Consider the following 17370-nt stretch of genomic DNA (forward strand, 5'->3'; position numbering starts at 1 on the left):
CAAAGAAATCTCTAGAGGAGGCAACGTGTAAACTTCTGGTTACCCTCAAGAACGGTATGTCAATATTAGACTTTCCATCAAAACAGACGGATGAAACCAAGAACAACTTGGACCAGAATGATGGGATGTGAAAAAAGAAAGTATGGAGAAGGAGAGAAACTGCTCATGATTGTCTAAAAACGGGATTTATAAGACCTTTCTTCACTGCACTTGTTGGATACTGAATGTTGGGGAACTTTGTGACTTTGATGCTGTTTGTATGCAACACAGAGATTTTAGGTCTGACCAACTGTCTCAGTCGTGGGCAAAAGATGACAGTCAAAATTCTAAGAGATCATTTATTAATACAATGACTCAAAAATGAAGGATAAAACAGTCCAGTGTCCCACTTGAGTACAGAATAAAACACACAGTTCAAGGCCAGAGCAAGCTATGTCACAAGCCAGTTGCACTTCACATGTTGACCGCTTTAACAGGGATCAGCAATTGTCTTCCAAGACCCACCACCCTGTAAGAAGAATGCCAGTAATCACTCCGTGCCTCAGCAACTCAACTCTGCCTTTAGGCTGTGGCATGTAGTAGGTCCTGGCCTGCACAGAGAGACAAAATATCACCCAGTTTCATCATACAAGTTACAGAGTAACAAGCTATCCATCATAAACACATCAGGTCATATCACATACCTGCACAGACAGACAATATTACAGCAGTGTTTGCAGTGCGGGCTATAAGTAGACTAGAGTATCAGTGCAGTCAAATACACCTGCCTTCAATTAGTCCAACCCATCACAGCCATAGGCAAACAGCAAATGTGACACACAAAACCACTCCCACTTCACACAATAAACATGGAGATGAATTGATACAGGCAACATTAGTCCACCATGTTACAAATACCTCCTCTTTCAATGTGCATCCCCTGTGGTGCTCGAGGCTGTAACTCCCACACAGTTAATGCAAACGTTTCGCAAAACCCCTTTAAATTAAAGCTAAAAGTCTGCACATCTTGATTGGTTGATTTAAAATGCACTGTAGTGATGGACAGAAGTATAAGAAAAAGTGCCATTGCCTAAAATTTAACTTTTGGTCCTAACTCTAAATATATTTGCTGCTTGTAAACCTCTGACTTTTGTATTCGTGTACATTCTTTTGTATTATAAGCTTTTCTCTGAAAATACTTTACAAATAGCCAAAAACTACATAAGACGATAATCTCGGCTACTAACCCAATTTTGGTTCAGGACTTACACTTAAAACAAACAAACAAACAAAGCAAAACAACTTTTATAACAAAAGAGATGGGTTTTTTTTCTATTCTAGGCTCGTTTACTATTGACATAAAACTAAAGCGACACGGGTGAGTGTATCTGCATGCATGCATAGAGAGGGTCACGCCAACATCTCATTTATGTAATGGCTCCACATTTATCGCCGCTGACATGACTGACGGGTGGAAATGACATCACTAACATTTAAATTGTTGTCCTTCTCTCTGCAAAGTAATACACGCTAAGTGATGCATATTCCACCAACAAGCTATTTTCTACTCTCATTCCCTATGTCTTTACTCCATGTTTCATACACACACGCACACTCTCTGCGTTTCATTTGGCTGTCCCCACAACCTCTCTGTGTCTCTGTGATATCCAATTGGCATAATTGAGCCAGGTCAGATGATAAAGGGACCCATAACAATCTATGCAAGTAAAATAAAAAGCAGCTCCCACTTATTACTTTTGTACTCTTCTTGTGCCAATCACCAATCAGCCTTCCCTTGCACAACAGCAAATTTAACAGACTGACATGTCTGCATTCATTAGAAGAAAAAAAAGTGTGACATCCCAGAAGAAGTAAAACGAAACGAGGGGAGGTGAAGGCAGCAAAAGTTCAGCAGAGTGTGAGCTGAGATAGATGAGATGTGACAGGCTGCCACTCTTCTCAGCACCTTCTCATCAGCATGACACAGCTGTCACAGCCCTATTTCAGGAAAATTAAACGGCCTTACGGTAAACTGGCCTGCCTTGGGAGGAGGGGCTGGAGGAGCAAGGAGAGTATGTGTGTGTGTGAGAGAGAAAATGAATAAGCTTATAGTATGCAGATGGGCTTTCAGTGTCTCTCCTCCCCCAATCTGTTCCCCTCCAGCAAGTGCCACCCTCTCCTTTTGACATGATAATGGCTCCAAATTGATGAAGACACTTCACTCACTCGATGACAACTCTACCAGCAAGCGACATGAACGCCTCCTCCACGCCCCCTCGTCCATCACCGTGAAGGCCTTCCTTTCTGCTTGCATGACACAGGCTGGGTGGGAAGTTGTTTAATCAGCTAATTTGCTCTCCTCTGGCCACCTTTAATGACCATGCCACCTCTGGATTATCTTGTCATCCTATCCTCTTAATTCTCGCTGATGAACTGCTCATCAAACTGTTAGCCTCTTTGTACCTTTGCCACACTTAGCAAAGGTTATAGGCCTGCAATTAAAACTAATATGTCAGAGCACATTCTTCTCTTTAATTGACAGAAAAGGAATCATTTCTACAACAGCCAAGACATCCCCCAGTTTGGAGAACACAGTTGTGAAGATGATGTCATTGTGTGTCTGAGGTTGTGTATGTCTGCCTAACAACTGAGCAAACACAGCTCCTCATAAACATATTTAAAGACATCAGAAACTAAATTTAAGCCCTTTATCTGTGTGGCTTTTGCATGTTGAGGTGGGAACATGCTTAATTTTGATGGAAATGCAAACTGTACAATCCATATAAATCAAATAATATGGCTTTAGCAGTGATTCTAGATGTCATCCCTTTAGATTGGAACCACGTTGTGAGGGCTAAAACTAAAAGTTCCTACATTTAGGGTCCGCTAAGCTAGAGTGAGTTTGCTTGAAAAAAAGAGGAAGAAAAAGTAGCATGCGCACTTGTAGGGGGTATCTCTCCAGCACTTTAAAAAGAGTCAACCTAGCTCTGTGTCCTGGTTTGCTTGACTCAGGTAGCCTAACCTGCCCCACATGTCTCTGTTATGAGCTGAAGATCAGTCCTATAGCTGCCCATTTAAGCCCCTCTCTTGCAGATTCAGCACAACCACAACAAGGTGGCCACGCTGCTGGTGAAGGAGTTGTGATGCCTTTAAAAGAATTCATAACATCCGACCTGTGTTGACCTTATACAGCAAATAAAAACTATCGATCCACCTCCCCCAACTCCCACTTTAAAAGACTTATTGTGGAGCTCCATTTCATCTAATCACTTGGCAAAAGAGTCCAGTGTCTAGATAAAAAAAGAATAAATAAAAAAGTCCCCGGGCCAACGTGTTGCTCTCACCTTTGCAGATGAAATTACCCGAAAAGCTGTTACAAATCAATATAATCAATGCAATCAGCTAACTGACACAGGCAATCTCCTGCCAGTAAGTAAAATACCCCCGGCGGAGATCTTTCAATCTCTGGTGCCATAATTGCCCCCAAGGGCGACGTTAGGGTGTACTGTTTTGTACACTTAATTAAATTAGTGAGCTCTGTGGACAGGGTGGGTTGCCGGTCTCAGGGAGAACGGATAGGTCTGGCTCTGTGCCAGTAATTAAGCCAATACCTTTCTTGATTACGCCAATCCCCCTTAATGAACTCATTATGCATTTTAACCCAAACACTCCCATGAATTAATGAGCGCACAGAAAGCTCCTTCTTCAAAAGGACGCCCCGATCACAAGCCCGGGCTGTAACTCATCCACTCTACGAGGGAGACGTAATGTCCATATTTCTCCCTCTTTCAGCCGCAGCCAAGACTAATCTGGACTTGAGTGACAGCAAAAGTTTTCAGTCTGTACACATAAAGCTTTAAAGAAACACGGGCCCTCATCTGGCAAGTGGCAACAGGAACTTACTGGGCGACTTTACAAGGTCTCCCCGGGATCGTGTCTGAATTCAAGGTCCAAAACAAAGACCACGTGACTTCTGTGTGGTCATTTTTGCAGAGATATGATGACGTGCACATACTCACACGGGTCCCAAACATATGTGCAAAATGATTTAAAGAGACCCAGGAGCACTGCGGGGTGGGAGCAGCCCTGCACTGACCCATAATGTTTTGCTAATTAAATAATTCACTAATTGATTCATCGCCAAATCAATAAAGCCTGCAGATGGTTTATGGTGTGAGAGCTAAAGTGTGCTTGTGATTCAAGTCTTGGAGGGGGGAATGCAGATCACTCAGGCACACACAGCATCCGAACCAGCGGTGTGGGTCCACTTAATGAGTGATAACCAAAAGCATGTGAAACTGTGCTAAAACGCAGGCGGCCGCTCTGTTGACCTTGCACTTGTGTTGTATGACATCATTCAGCCCCTCACATGGAGATGATCGTGAATATAAAAGGTAGGCCCAGAGTGTGTCTGTATCCCTGTTGAACCCATAAAAACAGCTCTGTCCTGAACCCAGCACCCCCACTCAGGGGAGGCTGGGATTTGTAGGTGGGCCTGAGGAAAAAATTAGATGGAATATTATTAATTCAAGTGTAATGATTCCTTAGGGTGTTTGTGTATAAGAGGGCATACGCACTGTAAATATGCGAGGCGGGTGAACTTTACGGCTGGTCATATTTGTGTGTTTGCGCCCGCGGAGGTAGACATTACCTCTGAAAGTAATTGGGGCAGCCGTGAAGTGTGACACCTCAGTGATCTGAGTGGGTGTTAAGGCTGTAAATTCAGCTACATGTGCGATTGGATATTTGTTTGCGAACATAAGCGCAGGAGGAAAGATGCAGAGAACGGCCACCAGCGCTCGGTGCCATCAAATGAAGGCTGTGATTGTCAGCCACTGGATACAATTTAACGGAGACTGAGACAGCTTGATTGAAATATAGAATTCTTTTAATTTAAAAGTGTGCGCAAAAAACCAAAAACGTATTTGAAAACCACATAACACCGCAGTTTAATCTTTTAAAGGTCGGGTTTTGGACCAGGCAGCAGGTATTTCCTTCTGTTCAGCCACTACTTAATTTATACTTCTGCAGTGAATATGGAGCTTACAGGAGATTTATGCTTCTGCATTAAATCTACATATAGGTATATAGTAACCACGACACATCACCATCAAAAACACAGGTATAAATACTTGGTAGTGCTGTTGGCCACTTTAATCATTGATGCATTGTAGTCACTACATGGATTCACCACAGAAGTATGCTGGCCAGATCCCCCAGAAAACTAAATGTGAGGTAGACAAATGTGTTTATGTGGGACAAATGGGACACAATGTTGTAGTCTAAATATTTTGATTATATTTTGGTGTCATCTCAGCTTCTCAGCTGCTCTTCTGTCCCGTAACAAATTTTGCCCTTCACTTTAGGTGTGTCCAAAGATTGTTACCCTTTTTTTTTTTTTTTTTTTAGCTATATCTGACAATTTTAGCGATTTTCATAACCCAGATATTCTGTGCTACGCCACATACACAGTTAATTTGGGCACTGTCATGTGATAACTCCGTGATTTCTGTAGCTTGATAACCAATATAGGTAAGATGTAACCTCAAATGTAGAAATTACAAAGGTTTTATTCGTCATTAGCTCATTTGGCTGAAACACTGATGGGCTCATGGTAAGGCATCTGTCCAACTGCCCACAGTTCACAACACCCCTACAGTACTGGACACAATGATCAGCCCTAATGGATCATTACCAAACTTGTGCTCAAGGTCCTATTTGTTGTTTTTTGGGCACTTTTCCATTTCATAGCATAACATCCCTTCATACTACAAGCTCATCAGATTCTCACTCCTGATGTATCAAAATGAAATTCAAACCATTTAGCAAAGACGTTAACATACTGCTGACAAAATTACGCATGCAAAAATGATAAAGGAAGAACTTAAAATATTGTTTTGCCACACAGTGCATACCACTGGTGTCGTGTTAGGTGGTGATGATCAGGGAGGGAGTGATTGACTCCCACATTAATTAGGCACGGTTGGGGCTTTCATCAGTAATATGTAATCAATGCTATGACATGCTGATACATCCACATATTTTCATGCTTTTTGTGTCCATGGTTACTACTGACCACATGATCACATAACACTCCTAAACTCAAACACTTTAATTTGGTGGTGAACGAGATTAACCTTTTACTGGAGGAGACTGTTTGTAAGCAAACTAATTTTAATTCTCATTAATTTGTAGAGCCAACTAATGATACGGAAATTGATAACTTGCTTTCTGTACATCATAAATTACTATTATCTGCGAATTGTGATTGATCATCCACCATGATATCACATTTAAAAATAAAATTTTATAGGCTGCAAATTGATGCTGCATGATGACACTTTGACATCACAAAACATCAGGTTATCAAACAATTGAAATGCAAATATCTGATGATCCCCTAGGTTGAATTTATGAAGTTTAACCAACTAATTAATGCTTTCAGAATGCTTTTTTTGTTTGTTTGTTTTTTTTAAATCGGGCGATGAAGTCGTAGAGGTAACTGTACTTAAACACAGATTCACATAATTTGACAGACTACTTTTAAAATGCCACGATGCCATTTTATTTCACAAGTATATTAAAAACTGTGTACATAGTGCTACATATTTACCACATTTATCCTTTTACGTGACAGTGAATAAACACAACTTCAAAAGGATTTTACAAAATAAAATAACACACTCATCTGTGATCTTCACCAGTGTGTCTGTAATACAGGAGAGATTTCTTACTGCAGGCATCAAGCCAGTTTGTGCGCCATTAACAGCCACACAGAAGTTCATAGTCAGTTTACATATACAGGCTTAGTAGGAGGTGGTGATACAGTTAAATGCTGTGTTAATTACTGTTCCAGTACGTACCAACAATTAACTGGACTTCTTAGTTTTATTATAATGTACTTCATCACTGCAGGACAGCCACAAATGAAATTTAAAATGCCTAAAAACTTACTGTGTCTAGTAACCATTTAAAAAGTATCATTAGGGTCTAATGAGAAACACCATCAGACCCTTGGAGATGTTTGCGTACCCTGAGAAAACAAAAGTGACAAACTGTAATCACTCATGAGTGAAAACGCAGGATTCAACACAAACATAGCTGGAATGGAAAATATTTAACTGTTAAAACACAATACAGTGAAAAGTGAAGTTTAATAAAAACAAAACAAAAACCAACCCTATAATGTCACATAAAATTGCAATTTTGATGACAAGCATGCCATGAAGTAATTCCTCAGTGTCATTAAAATTTGAATTTACTGTTGTAACATTAGAAGCTGACATCTCCAATCATTCTCTTCTTTCCTTTTTTGTGTGCAAGTAATTGAATATGTGGAGAAATGCAGACGAGGAGACTCCTGCCTCTTTTCTCCATCTCTGCTAAAATGAGAAAGCTGACGATTACGGTACACACGTGTAACTAAGTGTTACACATAATAAGGAATAATAAGGAATTAAAGGGGGAAAAATAAAGAAAGAAAGTGGAACCTATTCCTTCTTGCTAGGGAATGTCATCTGGGGCAGCTTTCACTCACAGGAAATTTTGGCAAAGCTTTTATGTTATCACCATTGTCATTAAGAAAACAAAAAACAACCACACTATAACTGAGAAAAAAAACAAAGTTGAATATCTTAAAGTATTATTATAGAAATATGCTTATTTTGTAAGGCCACAGCCAGTAGCTAGGCAGCTTTTCTTCATAACTGAATTTTAAGTTAATGTACACTGATTTTAACCTTCATATAGAGTAATAAAGCTAGCCTGTTGCCCTCATCATAGTCCCAAACTAAAATCCCACCCTGCTAGTTCCAGCCTCAAACTGAATTGACAGAGTGGTGTCCAGAGTGGTGTCCTCTTTATTCTACTCTTGGAAGAACGTTGAGATTACAAAACAGACCCACTTCATTATCAGATGCACATAACCTCAGCCATAATTGGCTTCTGGGTGTAATTACATGTAAGGCTTCTCTGATTCTTCAGAGCTTTAGGAGGACTATACAAATGTTTTGTGATACCCAAACTGAACTGGAACATTCAAACTAAACTCATGCCAAGCTCCCCAAGATGAGTGAAAATTGGTATATTAGAGTCAATAAATAAATCAAAGAATTTTAACCTGGAACTAAGATGTTCCTTTCAAAGGTCTACATGACCACACATTTGGTTCACTGTGCAGGATCAGACCATGTTGGTTTGGGTGTTTGGGCTGCGACTCTGCAGGTCCTGTACTTGATCAAGAACCCAGTTGATGTTCGGTCTCTCCTGAGGATTTGACACCATTATGGAGCTCAGCAGCATCTGCAGACCCTCTGAGTATCTGGGTACAAGAAAAATACCAACTTTAGGTTCGATACACTTCTTTAGATTTTGGTTCCAAGGAGTCAGAATTTCTTGTAAGCTTTTTCACTCATTTTCAGTCCAGTCCCTGTACCGAGCATTTTCAGAGGAATCTTTTTTGTTTGTTAAGCCACTTCACACTGACATATGAATGATTCAAGCAGAAAAAGGCGCCTAACTCCAGGGATGAACCAGTGTCTATAGATAATAGACAACTCAACAAAGTGCCTAAAATAACCATTTAGAATGGGTTCTGTGCTAAGAGCAGCATGTCACAACTTTAGTTCAATCTTCCAAAAAAAAAGAAAAAAAAAGAAAGCCAAAATAACAGTTTGACAGGCATAAAAAAATGATATTTTTACAGAAACAAGGTCATTCCTAGAGAGCCATTAGCTGAAAACTTGGTATATCTCAGCAGAAAGAATAATGTGGCAAAGTGGAGGACAACAGAAGAAGAAGTGACAGGGCTACAAACCATGTACAGTAGTTGAACAGTATCTGGAAGTCATGCCCTTCAGCAATACAAACAAATAAATGAATAAATAAAAAATTACAGCAAAGACCTATAACAAACAGACCCTTCAATTGATACAGCCAGTGTTCCCTGAAGCCTAATCAGAAACGGTCTTTGGGGAAGGATGGCTGTCAAGAAGCCATTGTTAAAGAAGGGAATAAACATGGAGAAAAGGTTCAGGTTGACCAAATTACACAAGAACTGGACTGAAAATCAGTAGGAACAGGTCTTATGGGGTGATGAATCCAGATTTGGTAACTGTGGTTCAAATCTTAGTATGTTTGGAGAAGTACAGGTGAGAGGTACAATAGAGAGTGTCCACACCAATCTATGACGCATGGTGGAGGCTCCATCATGATTCGGGGCTGCATTTCAACCAGTGGTGTTGGAGAACAACATTTGTGAAATTATCAACACAGAAAAGTGAGGTTAGATACACCATGCAATGCCATGAGGAAAGCATCTGGTTGGCAACTGCTTCATTTTTCAGCATGTAAATGATCCTAAAGACCATCGGTCACAGATTGGCCACCTCAGAGCTCAAACTTCAACATTAATGAAAAACCATTCCTGAAGACTACTTTTTAAAAAAAAAATGACAGAAAGCTTGCCTAAGAGAGTTCAAGCTCTGTTGAAGAATAAAAGGTGGTGATACCAAATCTTGACTTTCAAACTTTTGAAAGAACTTCAAAGAACTGTAATACCTTTTCCTTCCTATGAAAATATGATGAAATGAGGGGTAGCTTAAGACTTAAGCATGCACAACTTTTATTAACAGCGAAAAGGTTTCCAGGGTGTAGCCAGGCTCACAGCCACATAGCTTTTTTTTTTAAAAATGAAAGAGAAACTAAACTTAGTTTTTTTGTACTACATTTGAGAGGTCAGTGTTGTGTTAGCTTAACTGAACAGTACCAAAGAAAAGTCAAGCATACAAAAATCTTGGTAAGGTACCTATTCCTGTTACTATCGGTCCTAAAATCAGTTGCACGCCATTAGAACTGGAACATGCTTTTATTCTCCAGGGCTTCTCAATTCAAAACAACTGTTTTTTCCTACTACTCTGCAAAGCAGTAACACAAACATTTAAATAAATAGGAAACTTTCAAGCTACAGCCTGAAGACTGACCTGCAAGAGGGAGGGATGGATACTGGATTCTGGACAGCCAGAGCAACACTGTCTCCCTTCTGAAATATCAGATCGTACGGCCCTTCCAACATCATCATACAGTAAAGCACACAGCCAAGTGACTGGAATGGTAGGGACAGCAAAGCACAAGAAAGAGGTTTCATCTGTGAGTGACATTTACTGAGAACATACATACGCAACACAGACAAGCCAAGAGGAAAAAGGTCTACACAGCTTTACCCAGATATCAGTGCGCTCATCTATAATGCAGTGGCTCTCAACATTGAAGAGTTCAGGAGCCCTGTACGAAATGGTGCACCGCTGGGCGGCCCAGTCCTGTATGGTCATGGCTTCTCTGGATCCTTTTACCTGCAATGAAGTCATTTTTATTAAATCCATCGTGGGTTAAGTAGTTTAGGGGCTCTAGCGGTAAGACGTTGGATGGATGTGTTAAAGAACCACAAAGTAGTTTCAGAGACATACAAAAAGCAAATCTAACAATAAAAGCTATGGGAATGTTAAAAGTCACATGTGACATTGCTCATTACACAGTCCATTATGTTAAAAAAAAAGAAAAAGAAAATCTAGAAAGAAAACAGCTGTGTTCTGAGAAACTAAAGACAAAATCCAGACATTTAGCAGTATAACCTAAATATGAGCTTCACTACTCTGCCATCTAGTGGTGGAGCTCAGCAACTCAGCAACATTTAAATTCAATAAAATTAAATTCAATAAAATTGAATTGAATTCAATTAAATAAAAGCCTGAAAATTACTTTTCAGTATAAACAAACACAATAAAAGTAGTGAGGATGGCACTTTGTTCTTACACATTCAGAGCACAAAAATGCTGTGGCGACCAGTCTGACCTCAGGCTTCAGTTAAACTAACTGTCTTGTTTTTTCACAAAAAAACCCAACAAAAAAACAAAGCCACAAATCTTAAAAATCCTTCTTAGACCCTGGATTTTACCTCAATCCTGGCACGGTTCATTGAGCCAAGGTCCATCAGAACTGGCCTGTCATCCTCATCAAGAAGCACATTTGTGGGCTTTATGTCTCTGTCAAATTATAGCACACAGCAGGCATTTAGATGTAGACAACTCTGTCGGGTTAAAAACAAAAAACACAAAAGCAGGTTGACTGTTGCATCAGTCACTCAGGCCTGGAGGCCTGTTGCTGACCATCTGGAAACAACCAGTCACTCGGGTAAGCTGTGGGACGTTGGACAAGAAGTAAAAATGCTGTGCAGTCCCACATAAAGAGGAACATCTGGTCACTCGAGCTGAAAATGCCATTTTGATGATAACCAAACTACCTTTAGTTTGTTTTTCAAAAGAAGTACAACTATTTAGACAAATAATCTTGAGACAATGTGCTACATTTTGACTGGTTCTTCAATACATGCACTTTTCTAAAGCCTGGCTTTTAGTCAATGTGTATGAAGGGAAGTATTTTTAGCATAGTCACATTAGCCTGACTAATGTTATACCCAAAGTTCCAAATTACCAAAAAGTAAGAAGCTTTGCAAATTTTTGTGAAAGTGATAGAAACTACAACACAGAAAATGAAAAGGTAGTATATAGTGAGAAATTTGTTTTTCTAAAGTTATTTTTACATTTTGCACAAGAACAATTATTCTGTGAAGTGACATCGTCTGTGTGCATGTGCCATAACTTGTTAAAAATTACTAAAATTGTCAGATATGAGATATACAGATGCTACTGACAACTATTTAGTAAGTTGGCAAGAAAGTTTAAAAGGTTACGTTCAAATATATTGCATTTGACCACCTCCCAGCATTGTAAATGTGTCCCACTTTGACCCACACAAACACTGTGGGTTTGTGTGGGTCATATTTTGTTTGTGTCCCATATTTTGTTTGTTGGAATCTGGTCAAGCTATTTTCAGCTGACCATCAATAAAGACAATATGGCAATGAGCTGCAAGACACACAACTGGTTCGACTTATTTAAGTGGTGAAATAATGTTTTTGTTTCTAAATGCATAAGTATTGTGGAGCTTTCTAAAAGATAAAAATTATGGATTTTCCCCCTTTATGGGAGTAATGAATCTGAATATGGCAAAATAATCTGGTATTTCTTTGGAAATGTGTGAAACATGATATATGCATGTAGTGCACTTGCTTGTCATTTCTGCACCACCATGCACTGCTGCTGAAAAACTGCATACCCCAAGTCAAAAATAAACAGATCTGAAGTAAGATTAAAGTTTTAATCAAATAATGCATAACAGCACAATGTTTATTCTTTTTTTCATATAATTTCTTATTCAACATCTCAGTTAGTTTGGGGATTACCTGTGTGCATAGCCTTTGTCGTGAATGGCCTTGAGTCCAGAGCAGATACCACGAAAGATTTGCAAAATCTGTTTTTCAGGCATTGAGCTCCCCTTGTCTCTCAGCTTCTCCAGAACAGACCACAGACTTCCTTTCTGTTTGCATAAGCATGCAAGCATATCAGACCAAGATCATTTCTCTCAAGATTATGCTAATGATAACTGCTGCAAAAACTTACTCTCATATATGGCAGAAGTAGCCAGGCTTCAGTCTTGCCTCCATGATCAACAAAGGCATGTGCAACCAGGCTCAAGACGTTGGGGTGGTTAAACATCTGGTGCATCTCCACCTCTGTCTGAGCCTCCTGGCGACCCTCACGGTCATGACATAGGATTCTCTTCAGGGCATAGAAGTGCCCATCCTTTACCCCTTCAACCAGATCAACGAAACTGAACCCACTGAAAAGAGAAAAAGGTTTATCAATGCAAAACTGACTTAAAAGGAAAGGAACAGTGACATGCCATACATATTTGCTTTTGTTTGAACAAAGGAGGTGAAGAAAAGTGTGCAGGGAGTGGGTTGGAGTTTGTTGAGACAACTATCAGGGGGATTTATGACAGAAGGATAGCAAATGAATCAAAGTGAAGGTTTGCAAGATGGTAGTGAAACCTGCTATGACGTATGGCTTGGAGCCTGTGATACTGCCCCCCCCCAAAAAACAAACAAACAAACAAACAAACAAAACAAAAACAAAGAGTGGGCAGAGTTGAAGACGCTAAGATTTTCACTGGGAGTGACCTGATTGGACAGGATTAGAAATAAGTAGATCAGAGGGACGGCTTTGGAAACACAGTTAGAAAACAAAGATTGTTTGGACATGCACAGAGGAGGGATAGTAGATATATGTCAGACAGCAGGAAAAGAGGAAGGCCACAGAGAAGATTCATGGATGTAGTGAAGGAGGATATACAAAGGGTTTGTGTGACAGAGGAAGACTATGGCAAAGGTGAGACAAAGGGAGATAACCACTATTATCCTAAAAGGGAACAGGTAAAAGAAGAAACTGGAGCCAAAAAGTTTTAATAATCAACAATGCATTAATCCATCTTTCATTGCCTTATGATTTCCCAGCAAATCTGAGGTTATAAACTTGATTTGTCCCTGTTAATAAAACAAAATAACGAAGAGAGTGTATAGGATCTGTTTACAAACTAACAACCAGTGCCCATGTTCCCTGTAAGTTGAGATGCGGTCACCAAGTGCAGCAGTGAGACTCATGAATGAAGGTCACAGTAATGAGCTACATCAGGATAACTCTTAGAGGATTAATTATTCATTTGTTTCTTTTTCTAATTTAGGATTTGGTGACAAATATAAAATCTTATGATATACTTCTGCGTAGTTAAAGTCATACAGTGTGAAAATGTTTTCTTACCCTTCGTCGAGCTTCTGGACAAAATAATACTTTTTGTTATCAATAGTGATGGAGGCACGGGAGCATACGCACATTGTCTGTCCCATCTTGGCTGGTACATTGTCTTAGGGCAAGCTTTTAAAGGGCCTGGGAATTTAAAAAACAAACAAACAACAAAAGACAGAAAGTTATCCAAGGGTGACAAAAATGCATAAAGTCTATCAATTATGTTAACTATGCAAAATAACCGTTAGTGGAAGTAATCTAAAAGATATCAGCCGTGTATATAAAACACACTGGGTCTTACAGCGCTAATGAACTGTAACATAAATGTTAGGTTAGCCAACACAGCATTACATTAACACGTAGCATAGCTGAGGATAGCAAAGCTACAACAGGTAATATTTCACATTAGGGTCAACTTTTAATATTAACTCAAGTCGACCTGTAGCTTTACCTAAATACCTACAAGCTATAAATAACACGCTATGCGATTAAACTCGTTAAGTTCCTTATTCTTACCAGTTTCTGTTTACCAGGTTAGCTCGCTGTCATATTGCTACGTCCATTTTCCTCTTCTTCTACCATCAGAGTGGGAGGGTTGTACTGCTAACAGCGCCAGAAGACGACTAGCGGTGAAATTGAGTGGAGAAAAAATGGCGGATAACGAGCGTAAAAGGAGGGGTAACACCGACGACAGAGGTGATATGTGTGCTGTTTTATAGTGTATAATATGGTTGAAAAATATAAAGTAGTCAGTGTTAGCTTGATATACCCCCTGTTTATTAAAACTAAGAAGAGACGTTAGCAGAAGGAGTCTTAAGACAACTTCATGCTAAGTAGATAAGCTTGCTAATGACAAGTTAGCAGTTAACATTGTGTTGACGTTAACCTATTTAGGTGCGTGTCAGATGTACTATTAATTTACAATTGATAAACCAAAGGCATCACTCTTTACTACAGTCCACTGTTTTGTTTTCAGCTTCATAACTCGCCGGAATAGCTGGTGTGCTATTAGCTAACTAATGCTAGTTTGCGCTGGCATCTTAGCTTGGGGTTACCTGGTCTTATACATCATGTAGAGTGCCTCAAACACCAAATTCTGATAAGGTTGCGACTTACTACGCACACAGTCGTCACGTGGATTGATAAAGCACCAAATTAAATGGTAGAGTGGTACTTATGTTTCGTTGGTTCATTAATGGCTAGCCATACAGGTAAAGATGATGGATTTAATAACGCCCAGGAAACAGTTGTTCACCTTGGTGAGTTGTCTTGCCTCAAGCAGGGCCGCAGGAGGAGGGAGGCAGAGTGAAAACTAAGCCTGTCTCTTGTAGCACTGTGGGGGGAGAAGGGACCGCAGTCAAACGCACATCCCAGCATCTCACCCACGAAGATGAAGACGAGTCTTCAGCAGACCCACCAGCACCAACCAAAGTCTCCAAAATAGGTTTCAGCATGAGCAGTCAATTGGGGAAGAAAACAAACCCCATATCTATTAAACTGGGAGCACCTGTGAGTATGTGAGACTGTAGACTAACACTGTGCAACGTAGTTATTTAAAAATCTGTACCCTATTAATATAATGGGTGTTGTAACACCCATGAAATTGTTGTACACAGTGTCTGAATAGCATAAAAGTTTGAGCATGGGATTGTAAATGATCATGGCACACTGCTCAGAAAAATCCTAAAGAGTTTTTAAAAAGTAGTAGTGAAGTTTTTAAAAGTTTTAAAAAGACATGTCATTTGAATCTGGCCACCAGTGTGAAAGGTGTTGAAAGAATAAGGAATTTACCTCATCCAAGATTTGCATGTTGCTGTGTTTATGCTTCCAAAAGACACTGTGAATGCAATCGCAATTTATTGCCTTGAGTGAAGTTCTTCAAAATTGTCATTAACAGTCAATAGGACATAAGAATCAAATGACTAGTTTTGGATGATCAGCCATCACTATGACGGTTGACTCACAAAACACCTTTCATCCCTATTTTCTCCATTTTATAAATGTATTCATATACATATTGGTGTTGGTAAGATCCAAAATATCAGAGGTCAGTTTCACGTTGACCTTATGTGTTGTTGCATAAACTTCTTTATTCACTGCTATAATTCAGAAGCTGAAGGAAGGATTGTGATTTCTGAGCAGAGAGGTGTGATGCTAAGTTGTGGTGTTTTATTTTGTTTTCCTAATTGTCATGTCCCCCAACCTGTTTTTAGAAGCCCAAAGAGACTGCGCCATCACTTCCTGCAAAAAAGCTGGGCCTAGCGTCTGTTTTTAACGAAGATGATGATGTAAGTGCCTGTGCATGCAGGCATGTCACGATCACACAAATGCTTGAACAGTAGATGTTCAGAGGCTGATATTAACTTTCTTTTGTCATGTAGAGTGAACCTGAGGAGATGCCTCCAGAAGCAAAGATGAGGATGAAGAACATTGGGAGGTATAGACTGTACTTTACAATTTTGCACTTGGCTTCTGTGGTCAGCTTTGAAATCTTTAATTTCTTTACTTCTGTCACCTTTTTAGGGAAACGCCAACATCTGCAGGACCTAATTCCTTCAACAAGGGCAAACAGGGATTTTCCGATCATCAAAAGCTTTGGGAAAGGAAGCTAAAGTCCCAAGCAGAAAACTTGTAAATAACTACAGCAAATTTTGTCACTACTAGCTAATTTTGTATAGGTTAACCATGTTAAATATCAGTGAAGGCTCAGATAATTAGTCATTAGAGTCCTAGTTTTTCCAACTTCTCTGTGGGTCTGTGATGATGAATACTTTAAGCCTGCTTTGATTGTGACTGAATTTGTGTTTCCACTTTGAAATACTGGTTGACCTCTGTGTAAAAGGTGTGAACTGGTGATGAAAAGAAATTCCCCAGTATGATGGCTACAATTGTATTTGCTTTTTCAGGTTAATGAAAAAAACAAAACTCTCACCTTACACCCCACATTTTCCTTTGCTCCTATCCAAAGCTGGTGAGCAAGTGTGCTGCTTGCTTAATTTCTGTGTAAAAATGTAAATAGGAGTGCCACAGTGTTTTATTTCTAAAATGCCACAAATCAGAGTGTGAGACCCATGCTGTCTTGAGTGTGAAGTACACTAGACATAGGCATGAGTTTGTCAGTTTCAGATCCTTGGTTTTCACCGGCTGTGCCACCTCAGACACCTCTGTGTTTTTGTTATGCTTGCTTTCTTTTACCCATTCAGGCTAATTACTGTAGAAATATGTCTGATTTCATTTTTATGTCCAAAACTAATATGTCTGTAGTTGACCTCTGTGTGAAACCCAGACTGAATGCAGCATGATGTGGATACCAGGGTGCGGGTAACAGTGCTGTTCATATGTTAATCAGGCCCATTTTAAGTTGCACCTCACTGATATACATTGTGCTTTACAGTCTGGGGGAAATCCATCTTAATGAGAAATATGAACTTTGAATTTCTGTGGGTTGAGTGTTCTGTTAACGTCCCCTAATAAATTCAATCAACGTTATGCTGAAATCTGTTTCCATTAAATATTTCCTTTTTTTTAAATGTGTATTTATAAGTCAGTCTATACTTTCTCTGTAACATGTGAAACCAGGTACATACAAATACTCACCGACACTAATAAAGTTAGTATAGGAGGTGACTATAGTATAGTAGGGCTGAGTTTTGATAATTGATTTTCCAATTAAAATCAATTTCACCTTGAATAA

At 39.5% G+C, this 17370-nt stretch overlaps 2 protein-coding genes across 5 annotated transcripts; one reads left to right on the forward strand and one right to left on the reverse strand.

Moving 5' to 3' along the window:
• Window positions 1–6520: 6520 nt before the first annotated feature.
• stk16 (serine/threonine kinase 16) lies at window positions 6521–14301 on the reverse strand. Of its 3 annotated transcripts, XR_014799458.1 has the most exons (9): window positions 14193–14301; window positions 13692–13817; window positions 12495–12714; window positions 12278–12411; window positions 10931–11018; window positions 10200–10328; window positions 9960–10081; window positions 8099–8299; window positions 6521–7012 (listed from the first exon to the last, which is right to left on the reverse strand). XR_014799458.1 is itself a non-coding variant. In XM_084922298.1 (8 exons), the coding sequence occupies exons 2-8, from the start codon at window positions 13775–13777 to the stop codon at window positions 8161–8163; spliced, it is 846 nt and encodes a 281-aa protein (XP_084778424.1). In that variant the 5' UTR covers window positions 13778–13817; window positions 14193–14301; the 3' UTR covers window positions 6521–8160. The 3 variants fall into 3 exon arrangements, 2 of the variants coding, with proteins under 2 accessions (XP_084778424.1, XP_084777303.1); XM_084922298.1 differs by having other exon boundaries at window positions 6521–8299; window positions 13764–13817; XM_084921177.1 differs by having other exon boundaries at window positions 6521–8299.
• On the forward strand, window positions 14277–17173 carry pcnp (PEST proteolytic signal containing nuclear protein). 2 transcript variants are annotated; one of them, XM_084922918.1, is made up of 5 exons: window positions 14277–14372; window positions 14959–15185; window positions 15890–15964; window positions 16058–16113; window positions 16200–17173. In XM_084922918.1, the coding sequence occupies exons 1-5, from the start codon at window positions 14327–14329 to the stop codon at window positions 16309–16311; spliced, it is 516 nt and encodes a 171-aa protein (XP_084779044.1). In that variant the 5' UTR covers window positions 14277–14326; the 3' UTR covers window positions 16312–17173. The 2 variants fall into 2 exon arrangements, with proteins under 2 accessions (XP_084779044.1, XP_084778993.1); XM_084922867.1 differs by having other exon boundaries at window positions 14299–14372; window positions 14956–15185.
• Window positions 17174–17370: the final 197 nt, after the last annotated feature.

Source organism: Perissodus microlepis, chromosome 1 (assembly GCF_051167445.1).
Source record: "Perissodus microlepis isolate ML-2025 ecotype Zambia chromosome 1, ASM5116744v1, whole genome shotgun sequence".
Lineage (NCBI taxonomy): Eukaryota > Metazoa > Chordata > Actinopteri > Cichliformes > Cichlidae > Perissodus > Perissodus microlepis.